The sequence below is a fragment of the Ciconia boyciana genome, chromosome 2 (assembly GCF_034638445.1).
Source record: "Ciconia boyciana chromosome 2, ASM3463844v1, whole genome shotgun sequence".
In the NCBI taxonomy this organism is placed as follows: Eukaryota; Metazoa; Chordata; class Aves; order Ciconiiformes; family Ciconiidae; genus Ciconia; species Ciconia boyciana.
Window position 1 is genome coordinate 120,631,368 of NC_132935.1, and position 23,417 is coordinate 120,654,784.

A 23,417-nucleotide genomic window follows, 5' to 3' on the forward strand; every position below is an offset into this window, starting at 1 on the left:
AAGTTTTAACGAGCAGTAAAAGAAGCAGTCGTCTTCCCTGCTTGACACCTCAGTCTCTCTCCATCGTTGTGAAGTAGTTCCAGTTTCTAAACCCCATTTTCTCCTCATTGTAACCCCCTCCCAAATCTTATAGCAGTGAGCAAATACCTGGATGATTGTGCACAAACCACACTTGCATCACTGAGTTACAGGTAAAATATACAAACAGTGAACAAGTTTCTTTTCACTGAAGTCTGGCTTGCAAGGATTCTACTTTTTACAGGCAGAGATCTGTCTGACACTTCTTCTATAGCAACTCTGGTTTACTGCCACTAAGAGTGTCTCAGTTAAGGAAATACTTAGTCAGTAGGACTCCACATACTCAAGCATCATTTCTCGAACTGTTGTCGATACTCTCTCCCTGGAGTTGTCATTCCAAATTAACTCAGGATTTTCATGAGTTCCCTCAAAGATATGAACAGCAGCTTCAGGGTTGTCCCTCATGGCATCCATGAAGACTCCAGGTAAAAATTTCATTAGTGTAATTCTAACCTAGAAAGGATGAACAGAATTGACATTTAGTATATCACAAGTCAAACTAACTGTCAGAAAAATAGGGAACTCCAGGAAGTCCAATTATTTGTGGTGCTATAATGCCAACTGCTAGAACACAACACCACAAAATAAAATAGTGCTATCATTTTAAACAGCGATAGCCAATGGTCTGAAATGTAGGTATCTAACGTTAAAGTCATTACAAATGGAAACCAAACTGCTTATAGTAGTTACAATAAATACAACTGCTTCTAGAAGTCTGCTCACAGATTAAGAGCTAACTGTTTTGAAAAAGCCAGATTGCTCTTCATATGAATGTTACAGTCACAGAAGGGTTTTTTTGTTCCATCTTCAGAGAGAGGCTGGTAACACCAAGGTAAAGAGTTACAACAAGAGCTGTTAAGATTCTTACCTTTGGACCCACCAGCTTATCTGCAGTCATTTTGGCAAAGAGCTCTGCTGTTTGGGCTCGGACCTGTGGATGAGTTGAGTTGCAAAACATGTCTAATAAGTAGATTAAAGCACCTGTACAAAGAGATAGGAAAACATTCAAATTTTTTTCTTGTCACAAGTAGTATGAATTTACCAATTCCACACTGGCTCTTCTCCAGGTAAGAGTAAGATTTGGCCACTGTATTTACTTTAAGTCCAGTGTTGCAGAAACATTTGCTTTCAATGTAGTACCATACCTTTTGCCATGGCCTCTTTAATTATTTTTGTGCTAGACGTCAAAGCATACAAAGTTTCAAGGACGAGCTGCCGACCTGTCAAAATAAAAAGTATTAAGAACTTTGTGCCATATAGACTATTAACTAATCAAAGATGAACTAAACTGATCTTAACAGAAAGCTGTATCAAAACTGCAATAAAGCTTATGACAATTGCAAGCTTAGGGATTTGTTGCTGAATTCAGTTAGTCAGGGAACATCAAATCAATCATACATGCTAGTACAGCATAACTTCTTAATTAGATATTTACTACCGAAATTCACTAAAAGAATTAGTCAATAAAATACTATGCAATTCAAATACCTGCAATACATATGTTTCAGCTCACACATTTAAGACAAACGGGTTACATTGTACATTGTTTTAATCATCCCCACTGAAATGCTGTTTTAACCTAAAACTCAGTAGTAAGCTTAGCCAGCTGCATTCTAATTAATTTCCGAGTTGGAAATCCTTTGCCTTGCAAGCCTAAGAATTATATGGTACATACTTGAAGGTAAGGAATGCAGAAGTGCCAGTAAGTTAGCAAGAACCATTGCCTCAGCAATGTTGTTAACACATTCTTGGTTACTTGTTACTATGTTCACTACCTGTAAAAGATCAGAAACAACACTTGATTATATTCCAGCTGTTAAGACATTGCCCAGAAAATGCAGTGTATGATGAAGTCAGTCACCTCACGGGCCAATATAGCTAATATTTACAACGTTTATTCCTGACACTAAATTGTCTTGTCATCTCAAGGAAGAAAGGAGCAAAGACACAGGCAAGAAGCTGTCAGTTCCTCCTTGGAGGAACAAGTGATACCTTGGAGCCCCAATCTTGATACTTTTTAGGTCCTACTCTTAACAGTTACACAATCAGGTTTGTTTATGCTGATTACATAGAGCACCCAGACAGTGGGGGTTGGGTTTTTTGTTTGTTTGGTTTGGGTTTTTTTACCTCCAGCGCCAACTGCTGCACCTGGCCAGCTCCATGAACACGCAGAAGGGAGAATATCAACTTAAAGTGACCTATGCATTCACACTCAGAACCTGCAAGAGACCAAATAAGTTATTCTCTTCATGTTAGCCAAAGCATTCACTGAAGGCCATCCCAAGCCCACATTTCACTCTAGAGAGAAGTGTTAGAGACTACATGTCTGTACATAGTCTGCCACAGTAGTTATAACAGCTCCTACAGGGCAGCACCTGCTACAGAATTAGGAAGTTATGAAGTCCTGTCTATTAATCTAGCTTCCACAAAGTCTCAGGTCAACAATATTTCAAAAGGAGAGGATACCTCCTCCCTCTAAGGCAAGTAACTGAGCTAGTTCTTGGACTACCTAGTTACTTGCATTCTTCCAAGACAACTAAGCAAGTTCAGTTATTTTTTTATTATTGGTTATCAGTACTTCTTGTCTTCAAATACACTTGCTCTTTCTGATTCTCTCAGCTCAGAGCAGGGTTGCTATCTGCAGCAGTAACAGCTGCCTTCAGGGTTATAACTGTCAAATACAGATAATCCAGTTTGAGAACCACCTATTATTAGAAGCCATGATAGTAGCATGAGTTGCTTTTAGAACTAACATATAACACAGTAGGAAAACATCCTAATTGTGTGTCTCAGGCTTTTCCAGTCTGTACATTGATATCTACTCATAAATCTTTGCTGGTATTAGCTGCCCACTCTCAAGAGCATCTTCTCCTCCTGCTTTAGTAAGGCCCTGACATGTTTTTAGGTGTTTACTAGCATGCAGTACTTAGCTCAAGGGGGTTGTTTTTTTGCTTGTTTGATGCAAGGAAGTTTACAAATCAGCTAAAATTCTTTGAAGGATTACAGAAAGTTTCATCCAAGAGGTTTAAGTCTTCCTGGCAACAGCAGGCTAGAATTAGAGTTAAAACCCAATGTTTCAGAGGAGAAAATAAATAAAGCTTGGACTTTAATACTTCTACTAATAATGTTCTCCAGAAGAGGAAAAAAAAAAAAAGAGAAAAAAGCAAGCCTATGTGGCTTATCAACAATGCTAAAGTCTGTTAGCCAGCAAAACAAGCTTCCTTCTCACTGGAAGATAAAGACTACAGAGGTCCACATTATTTAAGGTTGTCCACAAGAAAGCCTATCAGGGAAGTTCATTTTTAAGCATACCTGGGTTATGTTTTATCACGTTTCTCAGAGCCTCCAGGGCCATTTCAACTCTCCGTAACCGATCTCCATGTTGATTGGACTCTACTTTCCCAGTCTGTGTTATTGCCATTAGCGTATGAAGGTACTGTGCTTGTGAGCCTATGTAATCCAAGAGGCTTGCAGCAAATGCTTTAGGAAGCTTTAAATTAGAGATGAGAGCATTTTTAGCTGTGTGATGCAACAGTATTCACACTAGAAGAAAGCGTATCCAAATAACTTGTCCTACATTTCCCTTTCTTCCAGACAGGAAACACTTTTCTGCTCTGATTACTGTAACATCTGGAGCACATTAACCCTACTTATAGGTAAACGTACCCTTAGAAAGCTGCCACTACTTCAACAGCATTCTTAAGGTGTACGTTTGTCCATATATATATACACACACGTGGATGGACAGCAGAGCCACTAGGCAGAATCACTACCTCCAGTAATTACTGAATTAACCTGAGTGTCTGCAGTGCAAGCTTGTAGAGAAAAGTCATTAAAGCCACCTGAAGCAGCGTATCTTATGACCAACTCATTATTCACTTTAATTTATTCTACTCCAATAGAGATATCCCATAACATGCTGATCATGTTGAAGGAAATTTCCGTAAGAGTTCATATTTTCCTCCATTCTGTTTGCACTGACAGATAGATAAAGAGGAAGACGTAACATTCCAAATAGTAGTTTCAACAGGAAGGTTTTAGCTACATCTCACCTCTAGTTGGAAGGTAGGGACCTCATTGTAGACTCTGACAAAAATCTCTCCCACAATAAGTTCCTTTGCATGGTCACTGAAGACAAAGTCAGATCCATAGCTCTTGTCACAATCACCCTGTAAGCAGAGATAAGCAGCACAAGCTCAGACAGAAAATAATCTTGTAGAAAAGTGTAAAGCTATAACCCAATAATGAAACAGAGAATACTTGAACAGAAAACTTAAAGCTTTAGCAAAAGTCAGAAGCTCAAGGCAGACCAAAACATTAGAAGAACTCAACACACAAACTCTTAGGTTTTTTGTTTTCTTTGTAAGACTACTGAACACAGAAAGTGACTTAGGAGTAGACAGCAGCGGATACTTGTATTAACTACACCGTATTACAAGCAGCTGTACAAAAATGCAAAATAGTTTAAAATAGTAGTGGGATTTAAAGTAAAAAGTATCTTACTCTCTTAATCATGCTTTCTTGTTGAGATTCCAAAAACTCAAGTAATTCAGCTCTTGTCCCATTGTTCCAGATCAAGTAGGGGTTCTCTGTATTACTGTTAAGCATCTTCAGAGTCTAAGAAATAAGGAATTTACATGATGTAACAGGTTTACAACTTAGTTCTGGATCATTATGCACAGTAATCAGTGTGCTTTGTGATATAAGTTAATCCAATCTCATTAACAACCAGACCAATTTCATAAGCAGGTTTAAAGTGTCAAGTTTTCCATATACTGGAAAAACAGTATGTGTAAGTTATTTGGTACAGTACAATCTATATGTTTTCTTTATTCTGCTTCAAGCCACATTTACTTCAGATTCTCCTATTTTTGACAGTGAGCAGCAACTATCTGCAGCATCTCTTTGTAGATGACTTCCTTGGCACCATTAAAAAGAGTAGTTTAGCCTTTGTTCTCCATTATCATATCCTTAAGCCTTCAACAATTACCTCAACTTCTTTGCTCCCATATTTGTTTTGCAAATATTATTTTACAGGATACTGTTCTTGTCCATAGTGTTTGAGGCTGAAACAGTTTCTTTTCCTTGCAGTTACTCCAACTGCAAAGAAAAATTGCACTGCTGTTCTCTGTATCAGGTTGGTCTAAGAGTTCGGTGTTTCAGAAGTGACCAGGTTCTCCTTCCATAAATCACTAGAGAAAGTTTTGGCCAACAGATGCTTACCTCAGTAGGACTGACCACAGACAGTTTCCTTGCAATATAGGGTGTCAACATTCCAGCCAAGCTTTTTCTGATCGTTGGGTTTTCAGGTGTAGCTTGTTCTTCAGAGAGATACCCTCCAAGGCGACTCAAGGCCAGGAGACTGAGCTTAGCAAGGCTATTTGCTACCTCCTGAAAAATACAGAGACAGGTATAAAAAAAGCTAGATCTTACTGAAGAAATATTAGAATAGCTAGAAAGAGTTGTTCAACACTTCTGCACCAGAATGAACAGAACTGGTATTCCCTATTTGTCTGCATCATTAATTGTACACTGATGTCTAATAAAACACTAGGTGCTGCGGAACAGCACAATATGGTCACTGCATTGTGGGCTTAATAAGTGCAGTTAGACATGAACACTGATAAGTTGGAAAAACTGGGGCATCAAGATGAGCTGAAAGCTACAGAAGCTATTTAGTGTCATAGCTTCTGACCAGACAATGGTTCCTGCTAGCACAGTCAAATATCAGCATAATAAGCCTTTTATGATCATGATACAAGAGTTAATAACTACAATAGACTGTTCAAAACTCATCTCATCCAGTGGCTGAGGAAGAAATGCATACTTAGAGGGTCACCATTTAAGAAAATGGAAGATGTGTGAAGCCACTTACAGAGCTGTGGGGCAAAGGGACAATACAGTCCTAGAGCAGACATTTCAGATAAGTTCATGGTATCGCTAGACAACCCCTTCAGCTGAGCCTCAAGAGAAAAGGACTTTTTCTTCTGATAGCACAAGTTTACTTTTTTACTGTTCACTGTCTATAAAAAATCTCTTGCATTAAGTCTATTAGAAAGTACAGGTTTTGGCAGCTTTAATATTTGAACTCAAAACATGAGCTACTCTTAAAAAAAAGAAAGAAAAACACCAAAACCCAAACAGTATTTACACTACTGCAAAAAAATCCCCTTCCAAAACTGCTCTGTTAACATTATTGTTCTTGTAGTTCAATGATTTTAACAAGTATTTGAATATACTTATTTTGTTAATAAGAGATGGCAAGCAACAACCGTTGGTGTCTGAAAGCATGCACCTTGTTAACATTACCTGGTGATTTGAATCTTCACTTTTCTGAATACCACTCTCTTCTAGTGTATAGTCGTAGTTGAAGAGGTAACCCAGTAAGTACCAGAGAACTCCAGCTTGGAACAAGTGCGTTTGTAGCCAGTAATCTAAGGCAAAGGAGCTAACACACTCCACTCCCAGAGAAGCTACTCGTGGTATATTCTGAAGGAGGAAAAAAGTTTGCCTTAGGTACTTGGGACCAAAGAAAGCCAGCTGGCTTCCTTATCAAACAAAGGCTTAGAGTACTGTCTAAGCAGCACAGAGATGAAAACTGAAGTACACAGAACAACATCTGCAGTTGAAGTTAAGTGTCTGGTAGCCAAGAAACATGGCTAATTAGTCAGCATCCTTCTAAGGAAGAGTACTTATATAGTTTATTTCATATGATTAGAAAAGAACATTGATGAACTGGTGAAAAAACAATTCAAGAAGGTGGCAGAGATTCCCAAGTGAGCTTTTTATGGCAATACTAAACAACAGACAGTGGCAGGGACTAAACAGACAAGCACCTCTAGTCAATTACTATCTGGTTTCATAGTCTTCTGTTTTCTATAGTCTTCTGTTTTCACATACCCCATATGAAAAGTTCAAGACAAGCTTTCCTTTATCAATTCAGACAAAATTCAGCATTTATATAACACGAGGTAAGTTCTAAAAAGCTAAATGGCAACAAAACTTCTTGAATACTGTTCCCAGCGTTTATGCTGATTTAGGAGCCTATCTGATTACATAAGATCTAGCTCTAGTACTTTTATGTGCTGATTTAAACCAATCAGCTAGACATAAGTCGGTTAAAAGGCAAAAGTAGCTGCATCTTTATAGTGACTGCATTTTAAGTCCACTAAATGGATTCAAATACAAGTGCTGAGAACAAGGCAGTAGAGTTCTATATCCCATAATGATTAGCTGAGATCTTACAGAAGGGTTTGATCAGTCTCTGCAATTTTCCTATCTCCCTTAAAAACAGATCATTCCCCTAAACATTTAGCAGTTAAATACCCATTTAGGCAAAGGAAGGGAGCTCTTACCTTGCCATAATACAGTAGTCTACAGAGGTCCTTAATGATGTTAGGCATTTCTGTAATCTTCTCTCTGCATTCCTCAAACTGAGCTGCTACACTGTAACATTTACTAATATATCCACACACCTACAAAAAGCAGTATTTTATTGGTTCCAAGTGGAGAGGAACTACATGTTTACAATCCTATTTTTAAATATATAATACTATATCAATATTTTATATTATATATACACACTTGTATTTATTATCATATGTATATCATATTGTATATATAGTCTTCTGAGAAGGTGATACAATCAGTTAAAGGTGCTGCAACTTACCTGTACAGACATATCATCTGGTTTACTAGAATGAGTCAAGACTGCTACACAACGATTAAATGCTTCTTGCAATACCTGTGAGGATTGGATGATGCATAAGTTCAGTCACAACAAAAACTGATAAAGGCTGGCAGAAATTAAAAATTGATTTATCAGCTAATGTTTTATGGCTGAAGGGAAACATTTGACAAAATCTGCTGCTTGCTCAAATGGTTTGTAGGGGCAAAATTCCTTGCAAACACTGGTACCAGCATTTGGTGCTTTAGAGTTGATAGCATTCTCACATGTGAGCTAATGTGTGCAATGAAAAGCCCTTCTGCTCAAGTGACTTGTTCACATTTATCTATTCTTTCACATATAGAATGTAGAAGCTCTCAATAGAGTTTTGCAAAGAAGTAGAGAAACATGATATGTAGTTTGCTTATCCACAGTTCAACAGACAAGCCTTGGTCCAGAAAGGGGTATACTCTGCAAGAGGCTTTTCCTACTGCATCCAGAAAAGAGACAGTAAGAATGGACAAGTGTCTCAAGACCAAAAGTGATTCTCAATTGCATCTGATGTCCTATGCACTGAGGACCTAGAATTTTTAGCTGTGGAAGAGTCCGACTAAAAAAATTAATTTCAGTAAGTTTCTTTCCATTTACCTCAATTCCATTTTCTCTTCTCAGTTCTTCTGCGTTTAATGCTGAACAATTGACAGTATGGAAAGCAAGTTCTGTAGCAGCAGGCAACAGAGGAGATTCTTTGGAAAACAAAAGGTCATCTGATGTTTCAATGGTAATAGTCTTTATCAGCATAGGATAGCCTGCATACTTATAAGGTTTCAACTCTGAAAAAGAAAAAAGTCAAAGTTTACATATATGCAGAGTCTAAGCAATTTAAACCACCACATAATTACCAGTGGAAGATATATCAGCTATATAAGGACTAGGAGTCAAAGAAAGCCAACACCTGGGAAAACTGGAGCAAGACTGAGCAGTCCACACAATGACTCCTTGTCACATAAGACTAGATCATGCTAGAAGCTAACAGAGCTTCATGGAAAGGACTCATTTAAGATTCAAAAGACTTATCTCCAGCTCAGCAAGCCCCCAAGCTCAGAGCCTTCCAAATGATACTCATCTGTCTCCAGAGAAAAACAAGTACAGCTTTGTCTGTCTGTCTTAGGCCAAGATTGTCTAACAATAAGTCTGCAAGGACCTTTTCCAGTTTGACACAGTAATCATATGTTTTAACCATATTTTTTATTCCTTTAGGGTTCAGCAGTGCTAAACAACAATTCCATCTTGCAGCATGGAGCCGATTGTGAGCCGACCTATATAAGTCTACACTAATGTTGTCACTGCCTCCACACAACTGAGAGCTATGATTGCATATAAGGTTCTTAGTTTACCATTATAATGTAACACTTATGTAGCAAAACACTGTTGACTCTGCAAGACTTGGACATGCCAGCAGCTGCCAGCCAGGGACTGTAGCCAGAGCCAAGGGTTAAGGTACACTAGCCATCCCTATTGAGCTGTGAAAGAGGTAGTGTTGCAGCACACTCACCAGAGGACTAACACTAGTCAAAAATGAGACAATCTTGCAGAAATTCTAATAGCCACATGAGTGTAATCTCATTTATACCCAGAATCTGCCATCTGGGTGACTGAGTACTAGTGAGGACTTTTCTGCCCAGACAGAATTGTAAGTCTAAGTTATATATGGAGGAAGATTCAAACTGATTAGTACTGGTGCAGAGAATTTCAAAAAGCTATTCATGTTTTTTTGAATTTTTACTGCAGATGAATTTATTTCATGGAAGAAAGTCCTATTTTGAAACCCTTTACCATAGCTACATAATGCTGTGGCAAGGCAGAAACCAGATCAACAGAACACAGACTCAAGAACAGAGGAGATTAAAACTGACTGCAATGGCCACTAAAGAAATGAACATAAAACATTCTTCAGAGACAGCATGCTTACCTTCCTTATGCCTGTTGAAGAGAATGCTTTGAGTTTTCAAGATCAAAATTATGTTTTCTGGATCTGGCCCATCTATCACCTTGGCAGACTTTGTGCATAGAAACTCATATGCTTTATTGACTTTTTCAAACATATCCTGCAAATAAAGACAAATAGTCTTAAGAGTTGCTAAGAACCCCCTAAATTACTACAAGTCTACAGCATCAGTTTAGATGCAGGTAAAATGAAGCATTCCAGGTTAACAGCCAGAACACTAGTTTTGTTGCCTTACTACACTTCAGAAAATACTCTGAATAAACTTAAGAACACTAGTTCACAGATCAGTTTTATTTTGTCTCCTCAACTCCACCATAGGCAAGAGACTAAAACTAAGTCAATTCCACTATGACAAAAGTAGTAAGTACAGTTTAATTGATTGTGAGAAAGAGCAGAGGATGCAGTCTGTCTTTGAAAGGGAGCAATTAGCTTATTTAGGTCCTGTGTAACTCTAAACAGACACTGAGATGTGGGTCTAACCTGATTACATCAGTTTACTGTAGAAATCCTAATATTCCTTGGTTGACATCAGTTAAAATACTCATCTGTAGTACTAATCTATATTCTAGTATTCATCTAGGGCATAGCTTTTAAAAAGGAGAAAGACGATTTAAGTGGGCATTTCAGAATTCTTAATACACATAACAGATGAATTTGTCCCCACTTTATTAACACTGTAAGTTTGTGTTGTACATACCCTGCCTTCTGGATTCTTGTCTGGGTGATATTTTTGTGCCAGCCTGAAATAAGCTTTCCTGATCTTGCTTTCATCATGCCTACAAGAAAACAAGTCCCATTACATTGAGCAACATCAAAAAAAACAAAACACAAGCCTGGATTCTGACAACAATACTAATAGTAACTGCAATGAAGTGAAAACTACAAAGCTCTCATATTTCAATTGGAAAATCCTGCTTCAATAGCTGACACTGAACAGGGGTAATCATGTGGCCACAGAATAGAAAAAACTTTTAGAAATACAAAGTATTTTAGTACCTCTTGTACTGAATATACTAACCAGAAGGTGATTAATACTTCTAAACTAACCATAGAAGATTCAAAGTTCCTGAATCTTCTAAATGAAGAGTCTAAATGAGCTATGAGTGGTAAGAGTTGTTAGTTCATGGTTTGTAGTAAGTGCACTGTTCTTGAAGGATAAATACAAAGTGCTGTCAGTTCTTTTCTGGAGGCCTGAAGTCAGAAACCAGTAGCAAGATAGGAAGTAAAAAAATCCTAAGGATATTACTACCAAGAAAAAGGAAAATATATGGCAGGGGAAGAAGGATGATTAGAGAAACCAAGTTCCACTTTGAACATATTCAAGTTCTGCCATATTCTTTGCTCACTATGGTTGAGTCTAATGCTTGTCCTGTAAAACAGCCCAGTGAATGCTTTGAAGCAGAGCTCAAAGCATTTTTCCCCCGTTTCAGTTTATCTGAACACTTTACAATTATTCTCTCAAACACTGGAGTTGGATTTTCAAGCTTTGTTTCTTTATCTAAAAATAAATCTTCCACTATGAAAGAAGTAGGTGCTAGACATAATTGAACTGGTACCACTCACTGGTTGCAAGTACTGAGATAAGAAGCTTCAGTCTGTTCAGTGTATGGAGTTTATGTAGAGGTAGTTACACAACTTTAAATACTGAAAACAACTTACTGGCCTTGTCCTTTGGGAAGGTTAAGGACTTCATAAGCATCATCTATTGACATGGTAGGTGGCTTCTTTTCTACCTCCTTCTTCCAAGCTTCTAGTGTATCTTTCAACAGTTTAACCTAAATAATTACAATTCATTAGCATTTCATTTATGCTGACACCAGTACACAACATCTTTTTTAATAAAGTGCTGCTTTATTAATGAATCTTTATCTTCCATCACTCTAAGTTCAAAGACTTAATCCTTTTACCTTTAGTAATTATGGTTCCCCCTCCAGTCAGGAAGCGATTAAGACTTTGCTTCACTGCAGTGCTACATTTTGCTCAAGATAGGAGTACCTTAACATTAAAAACTCTATGTAAGAGTTGTATTAAAAGAGGGAGAATCACTTAAGAGATACGCAGTTCACATCTCAATACCACAAAAACTGCAACAAAGCTGCATGAATAAGTAAAGCTGCATAGACAGATCTAGACCATACACTTGTACCAAAGATCTCACCAATTCAGTTACTGTACTGATACCAAGTTAGCTCAGTGTCTTGTCCAGCATGGACAAATAAGGACCCAAAAGTGATGATTTTCCCCCTGGCCCCCCAATCACTTGAGGTTCATTGAAACACTATCTGAAGTTTCTTGGATGCTTTATTTTGCTTTTTTAGTAGTCACCACAAGGAGGATATACTTAACATGTGGTTGCTACATGGCATATATGACTTATATGACTATTCTGCTTCAAGATAAAGAAATGTTTAACATATTTGCTTATGAAGTGAAATTCAGGATCAATCAGTTACTAGCAAAAAACCTAGCATTTTATTTCCTTAATTTTTGTTACAAATCCCACTTTTAGGACTCTGAAAGACCAAGAACTAAATGAATCCTAAAATACTTCTTACTTACCGGATCTTTAATTGGCCAGTCTGGAAATCTGAGTGTATCACAAAGATGCTTGAGGTAATAAATATTACAGAACAGCTCATTTTCCAGTTGTGGATAGTTGATAACTGGGATAGGACAGTATTGGTAGAGTGCTCTTGTATTGCTTTGAAGACGAGGGGTGAAGTCAGCAAGATGAGCAGCAATCTTCTCTATCATAAGACGCCTAAAAGTTACAAAGTTTGGTTTAACACTTGCCAAGCAGTCCTCAATCCTCAGTGACTGTACAAGTGTGTTCAATGATTTCTTCTGAAAAGATTTTCCTTAGTAGCTTCCCACATTTCCGAAGGGATTCAGAATAGGATTCAGTCCTATTTTGTTATAAAGCTATTTCAATGCCATGAAAATTAGTTTATTAAAGACAATGTAAAGTGACATTTTGCCCTCCCTCAACACCTCTTTACTTTTTGGGACACCCTAAAAATGTATAGTAATATTAGAGGTATAGCTCCTAGACAGGTGCTGTTAATAAATGCGTACAGTAAGCACAAAGCAGTCCACATAAATAGTTAAGTCTCCACTCATGAAAGGAACTTAATAAAGTATGACAGAGGCAGATGTAAATCATGTCATCAGATGTTCAGGGAAATATTCCCCTTCCCGCTGTGAATTCCACTCCCACCACACCCCTGTTATTTTTGATAGGAGCAGAGGGCAATGCAGGACATTGCCCTTGCAGAAGGCAAACAGAGGGAAGTAATGAAACCATGGAATCTAGGTATTTTCAGCATTCTTTAGAAATGTCTAAGACAAGCCCGCTTCAGCACAAGATGTAGTTCAGATTTATTTGTCCCACTGACAGAAAACAGTTACCTCATTTCATTGCTCCAAATTGCTTCGGGAGTGTCAAATTCTCCAAGGAATATCTCAGAAAATTTTTCTGGTTCATAGTTTTCTAAATAACACACCATTGCTTCAGGAAGAATATGTCCAAGTATACTTCTTTGAACTATATCTTGACTTTTTGTCTACAGAAGAGAACACATTGTCATCTCAAAGGTAATCTGAATTCAGTCTTGCTAACCAACTTGAGATATAAAAAACCCTCCCCTTTTTCCCTTATAGTTCTTAAATTCTAACTCTTGAGAACTTAGAAGAAGAATAAGCATCAAGTACGGTTAAAACAACTAGAGGTGGTCTGCAAAACTATTTGGAAACAGAGGTAGTTACTTTTGCAATCTACTCACTTCTTCAGACTTGAAAGCTTGTTTTGTATGTGTGTATTTCAAAAACCTAGAAGAGAAACAGCAGTTATTTTCTGTTTAATTGATATTTAAGGCACCCTTGAAAGATAAGCAGACCAACATAGTCCAGCTGGCAAGTCTCACACGTTTACTTTGAGATAAGAGTAACAATTGAATGAATCTCTGTACAAAATCCATCAAATCCTTAGGAACTCCACCAAGTTAAGCACTCCCATGTTATAAATATTGCCTTATGTTCATCATTTCAGTTTGAAAGTCTTGTTCCTGAAAGCCTGTTTTCTCCACACAAAAAAAATGAAGCTGATAGAGACAGAGACAACCTTTCCCTACAAACCTCTCCCTGCACTGTTAGATCATCATTGCAGGGATGAAACAAGATGATCTTACACTAACTGCTGACAGTCCTATTACACTAGAGTCATCATGTAAACATGCAATCATTTCCCAATGCATTTTGCTATAGAAGAGACTTAACTGGAATTGTACAATAGCTTTATGAACTATTGAATTTAGAGGAAAAGTACTAGAATGAACTGCAATAGCCACCAGCACGTGCAGTGCATCTGCATCACGCAGTACAGACTGATTTAACTGTTTCAGGCTTCAATACTAAAACAGGCTATTAGATTCTTCCAACACTTTTGATACCTACTTACTATGAAAAATGACATTAGCATATCAGTAGCCTATATTACAGCTCTTTAGTGCCTGTAACAATTTGTTCTTCTACAATAAGCCATGCCTAGTTGTACTGTTAGAACTATATGATCAGGCATGCTGTCTCTTCCCTCCCTGGCAGGGTCATAAACAATTCATTTTTTTAGTGACTGACTAGACTATGTGGAGGCTATTCTTCTAGAGGGTGTTTGCTTGCCATCTCATGTTGCTTTTAGCAAGCCACACTCCCTGGAGCATTTAGAGCAGCAGTCCTTCTGAGCATGACTGGTCAAGAGGTATTTTTAGCTATTCTTTTTCCTCACCTTGCAATAGGAAGTACATTGGAACCCGTGTACATCATGATAAAGAAGAATACTCCACTCAGATAAAAACGAGGTAACTGAGGGTTATCTTGCATGACATGAAACAGCAATATAGCAACTTTTTCCACAAGGATAGGATCAAAAGTCAGTAATAGCTGAAATCAAAAACAAGCATTTACATTAGCTGCTTGAGTAGTGCAAGTTTCCTAGCCAAAATTGAAGTTCTAACTAAATCAGTATTGGGACAAGCCAGTAAGCGTACAAGAATTTCAGTTAAAGAATACTTCAGCCCCAAAATAACAAGTTCAAATCACAGAATGTTTAAAGTTGGAAGAGACCTCTGGAGGTTGTCTTGTCAAACCCTCCTGCTCAAAAGCAGGGTCACCTAGAGCTGGTGGCCAAGGACCATGTCCAGATGGCTTTTCAGTATCTCCAAGAATGGAAACATTTATTAATGAGATATTGGCTGAAACAACATGAAGCTGAAACACTCAGCGAAATAAACAACTGCTTGTCCAGAGATCTGCAGGATGTTACAGATGTCATTTGACATGTTTGTCTCACTTAAAGTATTCACATGGGGAAGATGTTAGAGTAAGTCAGACTTTTCCTCATTTAGATACATTTTTGAAGAGTTGCTTACCTGAGTGATATGAGGAAGGCAAGTACTATCTGACAACAGCCTTTTCACTCTAGGCAGAGGTCTTATAATAGCATTGTCTTGATCCCTAAAAAAAAAAAAAAAATAAAGTGGCACAGTAGTAAGCACACATGTGCCTTTTCCCTTTCAAGAATAAACAATTTTATTAAGCCATAAGTATCAGGCTATTGAGAGCATATTCAGTGTCATTTTTTTTTGTTAACTTCAAAGTTTGTTGTTAGACTTGGTTTGTGGTTTAAAGTGTGGTTTAATGACATGCATTAAAGCAGCTTTGTTTTTAAGTTAAACAAGAGCCTGCCTGCAAGAGTAAGACTACGCTGCTGTGCATCAGAAACACACAGCTTGTGCATTCATTCTTGCAGTCCCTTTCACAATATTAGTATTGTCTCATCTACAAACTCTCTATTTGCCCACAGAATTAATTACTACTACGTAAAAGGCTCTCTAATACAGTTCATTAATGTACTACTTGGTTTCCAAGAAAAGCTTTAAGATAGAGTTTATGAATTTATGCGTCTGTCAGAGAAAGTTAACCACTTCTGCTGGAAATTAGTGTTTACCTGCTGGGAAAATATCCACACATTGTGATGAGCATGTTGAGTACAAGTGTGGCAAGGTCAGTCTCATTCAACACAGGCTGGCCGCTGGCAAGCAAGCACCACTTCAGCTGAGGGATGACCTGTAATGGTCGCCAACCATCCATACCTTGAGCCCAACAACGTGTTTTTGAAGTCAGTTTTCCACTGTTCCATAGTTCCTGCATCTATTCCAAGATTAGAGATTAATTTAGTTGATTCAGCATTCAGAGCTACCTTTGCTCCTAAATAGTCACACTCAAGACAAGCTTTTAACTGCTGTATGGCAGATATTATAGTTGCATGAAATTCCAACATATTTATAACTCTGTCAGGAAACATGAAGTAAAAGTTGATAGATTAATGGCAGCATAATTGGGGCATGGAGGGGTAAGCAGCCCTACCAAAAAGGCTGTGGTTCCTGGCACATCAAGTCTCTTATCTAGCTTTAATCCTTATTTAAAGAGTTACTCTGAGAATATAGTTTAGCATTGTTTACAGTTTTCCCTCTCACTGTTTGAAACACACACAGTCAACAGGATGGAAATAGTTTGTCAAGTTTGAGAGTTTGAAGCTGACAGGTACCTCTTGAAAGCTGTAAGGACCACTCCTTTCTTTGTCAGCATTGCCAAAGTACCATTCTTTCTCGCTCTCCCTCTTCATATCAGGTGCCGCCTCAATCACATTGCTCTAGAAGTTGATGTTTATAAGAATAGCTTTAGCTTCAGTGGAAATATCACATTTCTACAGGAAATGTGAATAGGACATTGATATTTTTTTTTTTTTAGGAATTGTCCTTTCAGCAAAGCAACATATGAATAGTAATAAACAAAGTCCACATACCTGCAGAGGGACTGTAGCTCTGCTTGTGTGGAGATGTGCCAGAGTAAGCAGATCTACAAGGATTCTAATGCCATTTGAATCCATAAGGTCCTTCACATTTTTCTGTTAATGGATGAACTGAGTTAACATAAGCATTTTCTAGATGAAAGTTGTTACAAGTACTGAACAGTTTTATTCAAGTAAGAAGTGACCATGAGAAAAGTCAAATCATTCTCTAAAGCGACTAGAATGGTACAATCACCACAATATCTACACACTTCCTTCAGCTTTCTTGCCAGTAAACAACTACCACATCCCAGAAAGCAGTATATAACATTGGTTTAAGACTTCCTCAAGACTTGAATTTTTGCTCCAGTTAATCCTGAAAGACTAGTTCAGACCATTTTATACTGAAAGACCAATAAACTACTGTTAAGTGTACGTGTCCACCTTACCTTATTAAGGATCAGCTTGTTGAGAAACAGTATCAATCTGTCCCGCTCAAGCCTATCAGTGCACTATTGCAGCAAAAGAGAACAAATCAGTATTTGATAGCACATATTAGAAGTTACCTTCAAAAGTCAATACAGTTGCACCTGCAAAGACCCATTTACTTTTTTCATACCCAGGATAAAACTGCTGACTATTAAGTGTCCAGTTTCATGCACAGCTAATAAACATAGCTTTCTGCCACTGAGGAGGAAAGGCCTTGTTGCCCTCCGTCCCCTTTGTTGCTCTAGGTCTGACACTCAAACCCACTTTTCTGCTAAGTCTATTGTTCTAACGGGACAGAGTTTGGATTCCCCAGTGAGCTGGTTAACACAAATACAAGGGAAAGAGAATGCTTTCAGCCAGCAAACAGAATGGGTCTTTGATGTTACATCTCTGGTGAGACTATCAAGACTCAAGGCAAAATAACAAGAGACTGCATTGGTTCAGTTTCACTTACAACAGCTATATCTAAAACCCATACTGATGTTAGCAAAGAACCCCTTCGTGAGGCTGCATGGAAATGTATTTTTGGAAGCTGTACTAGTTGTCAGACATAACTTAACAGACACTCAATAGGCAAAGTAGTTACCACTAAAAATCTAATCCATCACATGTGCCCATCTAAGGCTACCATTTCATTAGGTCTGGGGCTGTTGCTACTACTCTTGAAGTCAGTATTTTGGAATAATGTGATGTGGAACAAGGCTCTCCCCTTAAAAAGCTTCATGCTTCTGCATTTTTCAAAAGCAAGCACAAGATTAATATCACACAAAGTTCCTTCGCACTATTTCTCTACAGCCTGAAAATCTGTTAAGGCCAATAAAATGCAAGTATAAAGAGACTAGTTTGAAACACCTTTATGATAAGCAGTTTTTTTCAGTGAAACTCCAGCTGAATCAAGGAGAGATACTAGGAACACTTGGTGACAGCATGGGAAAAAAGTATTCATGCTGCAGCTTTGTGTTCTGTAAAACCAAAACTCGGGTTTCACAGCAACTTGAAGGATCTGAACATATGTTGGACTAGCTGTATGTTAACTACTACCTCAAGTAATTTAAAATAATTCTTACCCTTTCTAACATCCCAACAATGTACTTAGTATCAGCAAATGGTCCTATTTCTTCATGACATCTCCCATAAACAATAGCCAATGCTTGCAGACATAAACATTTCATATTCACTTTTGGGGTAAGCAAGAAGCGATGGTAGAGTTCATTGAAGAATTCGTATCTAAGAAAGAGATGAGATTTTTAGTGAAGAAAACAAAACAGAGACCTTAGGAATGAGATATTATTTTAATAATGTCTCACGATTTTTTGATTGCTCCACTCTCTTCAGTTTCATCTTCTTCCAGTAGCAATCTTAGATAATAGTCCCCTATTTTTATTTCTTCAGAAAGGCACTCATATTTTACCTGTATCACAAAAAAAAGTTACTTAACAGTAAATATTGTTTCTCCTTCATTAAGTTTTTGCTTGCATAACAATACTGTACATACTTGCATCCATAAACTCAACAAGGTTAGCAATCCCTCCTACAGTCTGAGGAAGACTGAAATCTGCAAGTTTGCTGTTAAAGAAACACATCTACAAATTTATGCCATAAGCTATTGTTGCTCCCCAGAACAAATGAAGTTTCTTATCTTACTGAAATCACAGCTTCCAGCCTTTAAGTAACTTGTTTCTAATATCAGCTGGTTTTATTAACTAAACTTGGATAATACATGATGTATCCAGTGACTCAAGCTTTAACAAGTAGTTATTCCATTGCAAGGTATTTCACTCAATGTTACTACAAGTATGAAACACAAGCATGACTTTATTACTAGTTATACTTGCTATCATGCTGGTTAATAAAAGCCTAGAGGCATCAGTATACACACCAAGAAGCTGAAGTGAAATTGCACAATGACAGAAAATTAACCACATGCCTCAACGCTCAGTGGTTTTAGGCATTTGGCAAACACCTCATTTAGAGGTACTTCTAACATACCACAAAAGCCACTCTTCTACAGTGGTTTTTCTTACCTATAGTTTGCAGGCCACTGCCATGAGGCCACAAAGTTATCTCCAGATTTGACCACAGCACATGATACAAAGACATCTCACTAACTAGTACACTTCCAGAGCAATCTCAAGCCACCATCTCCATTGGCAAAGTGGTTCCACAGCTGACAGAGAAGCCTTTGTCACCACTATGTAGTTAGTTCAAATACTTACAGTATAGCCTGATAAAGTATTAATTTAAAATATTTAAAAGCAAATCTTTGAGACAGCAGCTGTTCAAAGATGATGTTACAGAAGGCTCCTCCAGCCAGTCCCAAGTATCCTGGGCTGTAACTGCAAGAATGCTAGTGATACATTCCAGTAGCATAAGCCACATAGAAGTGCAAAGCACAGGCAGGAAGCCTGTATTACTAAGTTTCAAATCTGTACTTTTTATTCTGCCCCAGTTAGCACCTCTAAAGTACAGAGATGGAGTTGAGATAGCAGACACTGTGGCACTCAGAAGTCCTGCGCCTGACCCATACCTGAAGGAAACTTCGAAAGCTAAATGCCAGTCCAAAAAAATACCAAACCCAAGCTGAGCTATTTATTGCCTCAAGGTAAGAAGTAATCTGTAGCTGCATGATAGGGATAAGTTGCATACATAAAATAGTTTTCTCCTAAAGCATTAGCCCGATGTCTTGCACATCTTTCTGATTTGCCAGAGTAGTCAACTGAGAATTCTTCAAAAGCAGCAGTTTACTCTTGTTTCACTAGTAGTCCTCTGCTCAAATTTCAACTAGAAAGCTGTACTGTGACAAGGATGACATTGGGAATATCTAAGAATATCTTACAGTTGAATTCAAGTGTGGCCTCGCTTTGCTTTAGCATTACACATTAACTAAAACTGTGTGGAACGAAAAATACTGGAGATAAGAGTAGAATACAGGAAGCGTTTATTAGCACGTTACTTGAAAACATCTTGCAAGTTGTTTTGAGAAAGCCAATTAGGACCATACCAATTGCTTTGCAGAAGTCTGAAAGGTTATTTTGACTTTAGGTACTGCTGTTCCTAGAATGTGAAAACAGTATCCTCAATCTATAATTTACAGAGCAGCATGGTTTTAGACACATAACCTATTCATGGTTTGGCAACCCAGTATTTAACAGCCTTAGGATCACTGAGACATGATGGAAATAAAGACAAGGAACCTGCTATCAGGAAGAAGTGACTTGTGAAACTACCCAAAACAAGTCTGATGGAGCACATTCAAGAACAAGTATGACTTATCTTGACAACAATGTAACACCAGCTCTTCTCTTCTCCTCTTAATGCAAGAATACATCAAGGGTTCTGATCAACATTTCATCTCTCCAGTGTCATTTGCCAGGCTGAAGAGGTGTCAGTTTTGCAGAGTGACACTGGACAATAGTACCTTTTCACAGCCTCAAGCCTTAGCAGTTTATTCCATAACCCCAGAAGAATTCTGGCATGCAGTCAGGGATTGTCAACAGAAGATTCACTCATGTCAGAGGCAGAAAAGCGACATTTTAAGTAGACATTTTACATATGCAGTTTCTCCTACAGTGGGTCATTTACCTCAAACTCCTGATGGTTCCATGAGATAACATTAGCACTACCAAGTTCTCTGTCAATATTAAATGCTCTCATCTCAGACTCTAGTGTATCTCTCAGTTCTTCCCGTGTTTTGAAGTTCCAAATCAAGTTTGATCTAGCATGATCCTGAAGAAATCTAAAAAAAGTTAGATAGTTTAAACCCCTCAAAACATTATCTGAAAGGCAGACAAGACTCAGCTGGCAAGCTAGAGAAGATTAGCATTAGTGGACCTTAATTAGAAGGCACTGAGTAGTGGTCTCTAGTTTGTTAGAGTAGTTACAGTTGTTCACTTGTATAGTGTTTTCATAGTCATGGAGGTCAGCCTAGACTAAAGCATGCCTGTTGTCATCCCTTTTGGCTCAATTTGTTATCTGCATATAGTTGATGACCAGGAGACATGCAACCTATTCATCATATCTGCCAGTAAGGGCTACAAGTGAACAACAACCCAGGGCAGCAGACATACACATACCAAGTGTATGTTTCAAACAAAAAAAATAGTTCATGCAGGAAAACAGAAGTTGATGTCTCGAGTGTCACAAGACAGTTAGTGGACATTCTTCAGTGGCAGTTACAAAACAGCCTTTGGATCCACAGACTGGCTGAGAGCACCACTTTAATACTCAAAGTTTAGGAGCATGCAAATCTTCCTTTCATGCAACACTTGTGCAGAACGGACTACATTTGACCTTTAGAAACGTTAAGTTTATAGAATTTCCCCAAGCTTGCTTTCATAGAGTTTGTTGAGCAGTCAAGCTTTTAGTCCATTTAACATAACACCCCTAGCCAAAGTAAAGTGATAATATCTTTTTTTTTCCAGATGGAGGCCCCTCCCTTGTAAACTTTGACAGTTGTAAGAACTTGCAGGTAAGCAAGCTGCATTTAGGACCTGTGGTGCTATTTGAAATTCAGTATCCATGTGTTTTCTCTTTGTCTGCCTTAAGCTCATTTTTATCCCAATTCAAGTTAAAACATCTTGAGTAGCTTACAGGTTGATGCACCAACACACTACAATGATTTTCAGTGCTACTGTGCTTAGCCTTCAACAGCATGCAGATCTGCACCTGCAGTTTGGTTTTCATTCTTCCTTTTGATTCAAGGGAAGAAAGGATGTAGTTTGATAACATTTGAGAAGCTTTCCAAATTCCCCCCTTTCCTAAACACAAGCTAAATCCTTAAGTATACCTTCGGATTTCATTTTTCATAAGTTCCTGTTACAAAGCACTTGCACTCTTTCAATGCAGGCAAAAATTGGAATCAAGCCACAGCAACTCAGAAGATACTAACAAAAATATCCAGCCAGGTAATAACTTGTATCTGAGGCCACCATATTAATCTTAGTATTTTACCTGTAATAGAAGAGATCCCAGTTTGCTTCTATTTTTATTCTTTGGCGTCGTTTCCTTAATATCACTGGCTTTTGAATAATGTTCTGCAAAAAGAGCCAAATTTAAGAAGTTCATAGAACAGATACTCCCCATTATACCTTTTTAAAATAAAAAGCTAGGGTTTTTTTACTCCTTCAAAAGCCACACTAAGTTAAGCCTCATTAATAAGGTCTCCTTTTCTAGCAAGTAGTAGCAACAGACTTTCACAAGTGTTATTTACACCAAGTTAAATCATGCCAGAGAAACTTTCAGCTGTTTAACAAGTCATTCATTTAGAAGCAAGTTATCCCTGAGAAAAGCTTAGTTCCCATCACCATAAGCACTCATCAGCTCCAAAGCTGATGGAGGGGGAAACCCACAACAAGAATGCCTTGCTCTTGAAAGGAAATAACTGGAGCAAGTCACAGAAGTAAGTCACAAACCTGACTTGACCACTGAAAGGTTCCCTAGTTTGATCAAGCATGAAATCAATGTTATACTCTACATGAAGTACCACATGCAAGCAGAATTCTGAGCAACATAATCCACACAAGTGGCAGAGATATACAGACTCACCATATTGTTTCTGTCCTGATTGTGATGGAAAGTTGGAAGAAAAAGAAAAGGTACATTTAACAAGCCACAGCCACTGAAGTAATTCAAAGTGGTAATACCAAACTTGCTACTACCCTTTCCAAGCTACACTTGCATGCATTTACTGTGAAGTTAAACAGCTCAGAACTCGATAGAAAAGTGATTGTTTAAACTCAGTATCTCGACAAGATGTTTAAAGTGCAATTTGCCCTTCCACCACCATTTTCCACATAGAATCATAGAATTGTTTAGGTTGGAAAATACCTTTAACCTTTAAAAAGACCTTTAAAGACCTTTAATGGTCCAACCATTAACCTTTCCACATTAATACTTTGTTGTGAACCTAGTTCACCATTATTCCAGAAATATTACCTGTCAAAATTCTGCACCACAGTCTACATCAAACTTGAGCTAGATTTTACCAAGTTAAGGTTTTCCTAAATTAAAGCTTATTGTTACATCAAGTACGAAGACAGGCATTTTCAATATTCTGAATTGCATTGCTCTCTTCATCCTTCCTTGCATATATAATAGTTTATTTCATTTCCAGAATGCATAAAAACAAGGTTAGTCAGGAGACTAAAGTTAAGGGAAACACCTCATAATTCAAAGTCTGTTATACAGAACACGAACAACAAAATTAAAGGAAAAAGGAGACCAACAGTAAGAACTCAAGCAGTGCTTGAGCTATCCCCTCTTATAATATCGGATCAAAACACTCACCTGTCACTTCAATCTTAACTGCGGTTTTATGTATAGTCTTATGTTGC

At 37.9% G+C, this 23,417-nt stretch overlaps 1 protein-coding gene across 3 annotated transcripts in view; it reads right to left on the minus strand.

The window, feature by feature from the left end:
* The window catches only part of DNAJC13 (DnaJ heat shock protein family (Hsp40) member C13), a 56,385-nt gene that overhangs the window by 8,491 nt on the left and 24,477 nt on the right, over positions 1 to 23,417 (minus strand). For 2 of the 3 annotated variants that reach the window (XM_072853838.1, XM_072853836.1), the window contains exons 21-50: positions 22,630 to 22,644; positions 22,036 to 22,118; positions 20,668 to 20,821; positions 18,393 to 18,496; positions 18,153 to 18,312; positions 17,046 to 17,108; positions 16,612 to 16,713; positions 16,354 to 16,458; positions 15,754 to 15,956; positions 15,176 to 15,260; positions 14,533 to 14,687; positions 13,535 to 13,580; positions 13,161 to 13,315; positions 12,312 to 12,513; positions 11,412 to 11,527; positions 10,450 to 10,528; positions 9,717 to 9,852; positions 8,393 to 8,577; positions 7,748 to 7,822; positions 7,434 to 7,553; positions 6,388 to 6,567; positions 5,302 to 5,469; positions 4,582 to 4,695; positions 4,131 to 4,247; positions 3,391 to 3,568; positions 2,206 to 2,297; positions 1,754 to 1,853; positions 1,224 to 1,298; positions 947 to 1,059; positions 362 to 531 (exon numbers count right to left, since the gene is read on the minus strand). In XM_072853838.1, the coding sequence (XP_072709939.1) occupies positions 362 to 531; positions 947 to 1,059; positions 1,224 to 1,298; positions 1,754 to 1,853; positions 2,206 to 2,297; positions 3,391 to 3,568; positions 4,131 to 4,247; positions 4,582 to 4,695; positions 5,302 to 5,469; positions 6,388 to 6,567; positions 7,434 to 7,553; positions 7,748 to 7,822; positions 8,393 to 8,577; positions 9,717 to 9,852; positions 10,450 to 10,528; positions 11,412 to 11,527; positions 12,312 to 12,513; positions 13,161 to 13,315; positions 13,535 to 13,580; positions 14,533 to 14,687; positions 15,176 to 15,260; positions 15,754 to 15,956; positions 16,354 to 16,458; positions 16,612 to 16,713; positions 17,046 to 17,108; positions 18,153 to 18,312; positions 18,393 to 18,496; positions 20,668 to 20,821; positions 22,036 to 22,118; positions 22,630 to 22,644 (3,650 nt within the window). The remainder of the gene's footprint in view (positions 1 to 361; positions 532 to 946; positions 1,060 to 1,223; positions 1,299 to 1,753; positions 1,854 to 2,205; positions 2,298 to 3,390; positions 3,569 to 4,130; positions 4,248 to 4,581; positions 4,696 to 5,301; positions 5,470 to 6,387; positions 6,568 to 7,433; positions 7,554 to 7,747; positions 7,823 to 8,392; positions 8,578 to 9,716; positions 9,853 to 10,449; positions 10,529 to 11,411; positions 11,528 to 12,311; positions 12,514 to 13,160; positions 13,316 to 13,534; positions 13,581 to 14,532; positions 14,688 to 15,175; positions 15,261 to 15,753; positions 15,957 to 16,353; positions 16,459 to 16,611; positions 16,714 to 17,045; positions 17,109 to 18,152; positions 18,313 to 18,392; positions 18,497 to 20,667; positions 20,822 to 22,035; positions 22,119 to 22,629; positions 22,645 to 23,417) is intronic. The other variant, XM_072853837.1, reaches the window with a different exon arrangement.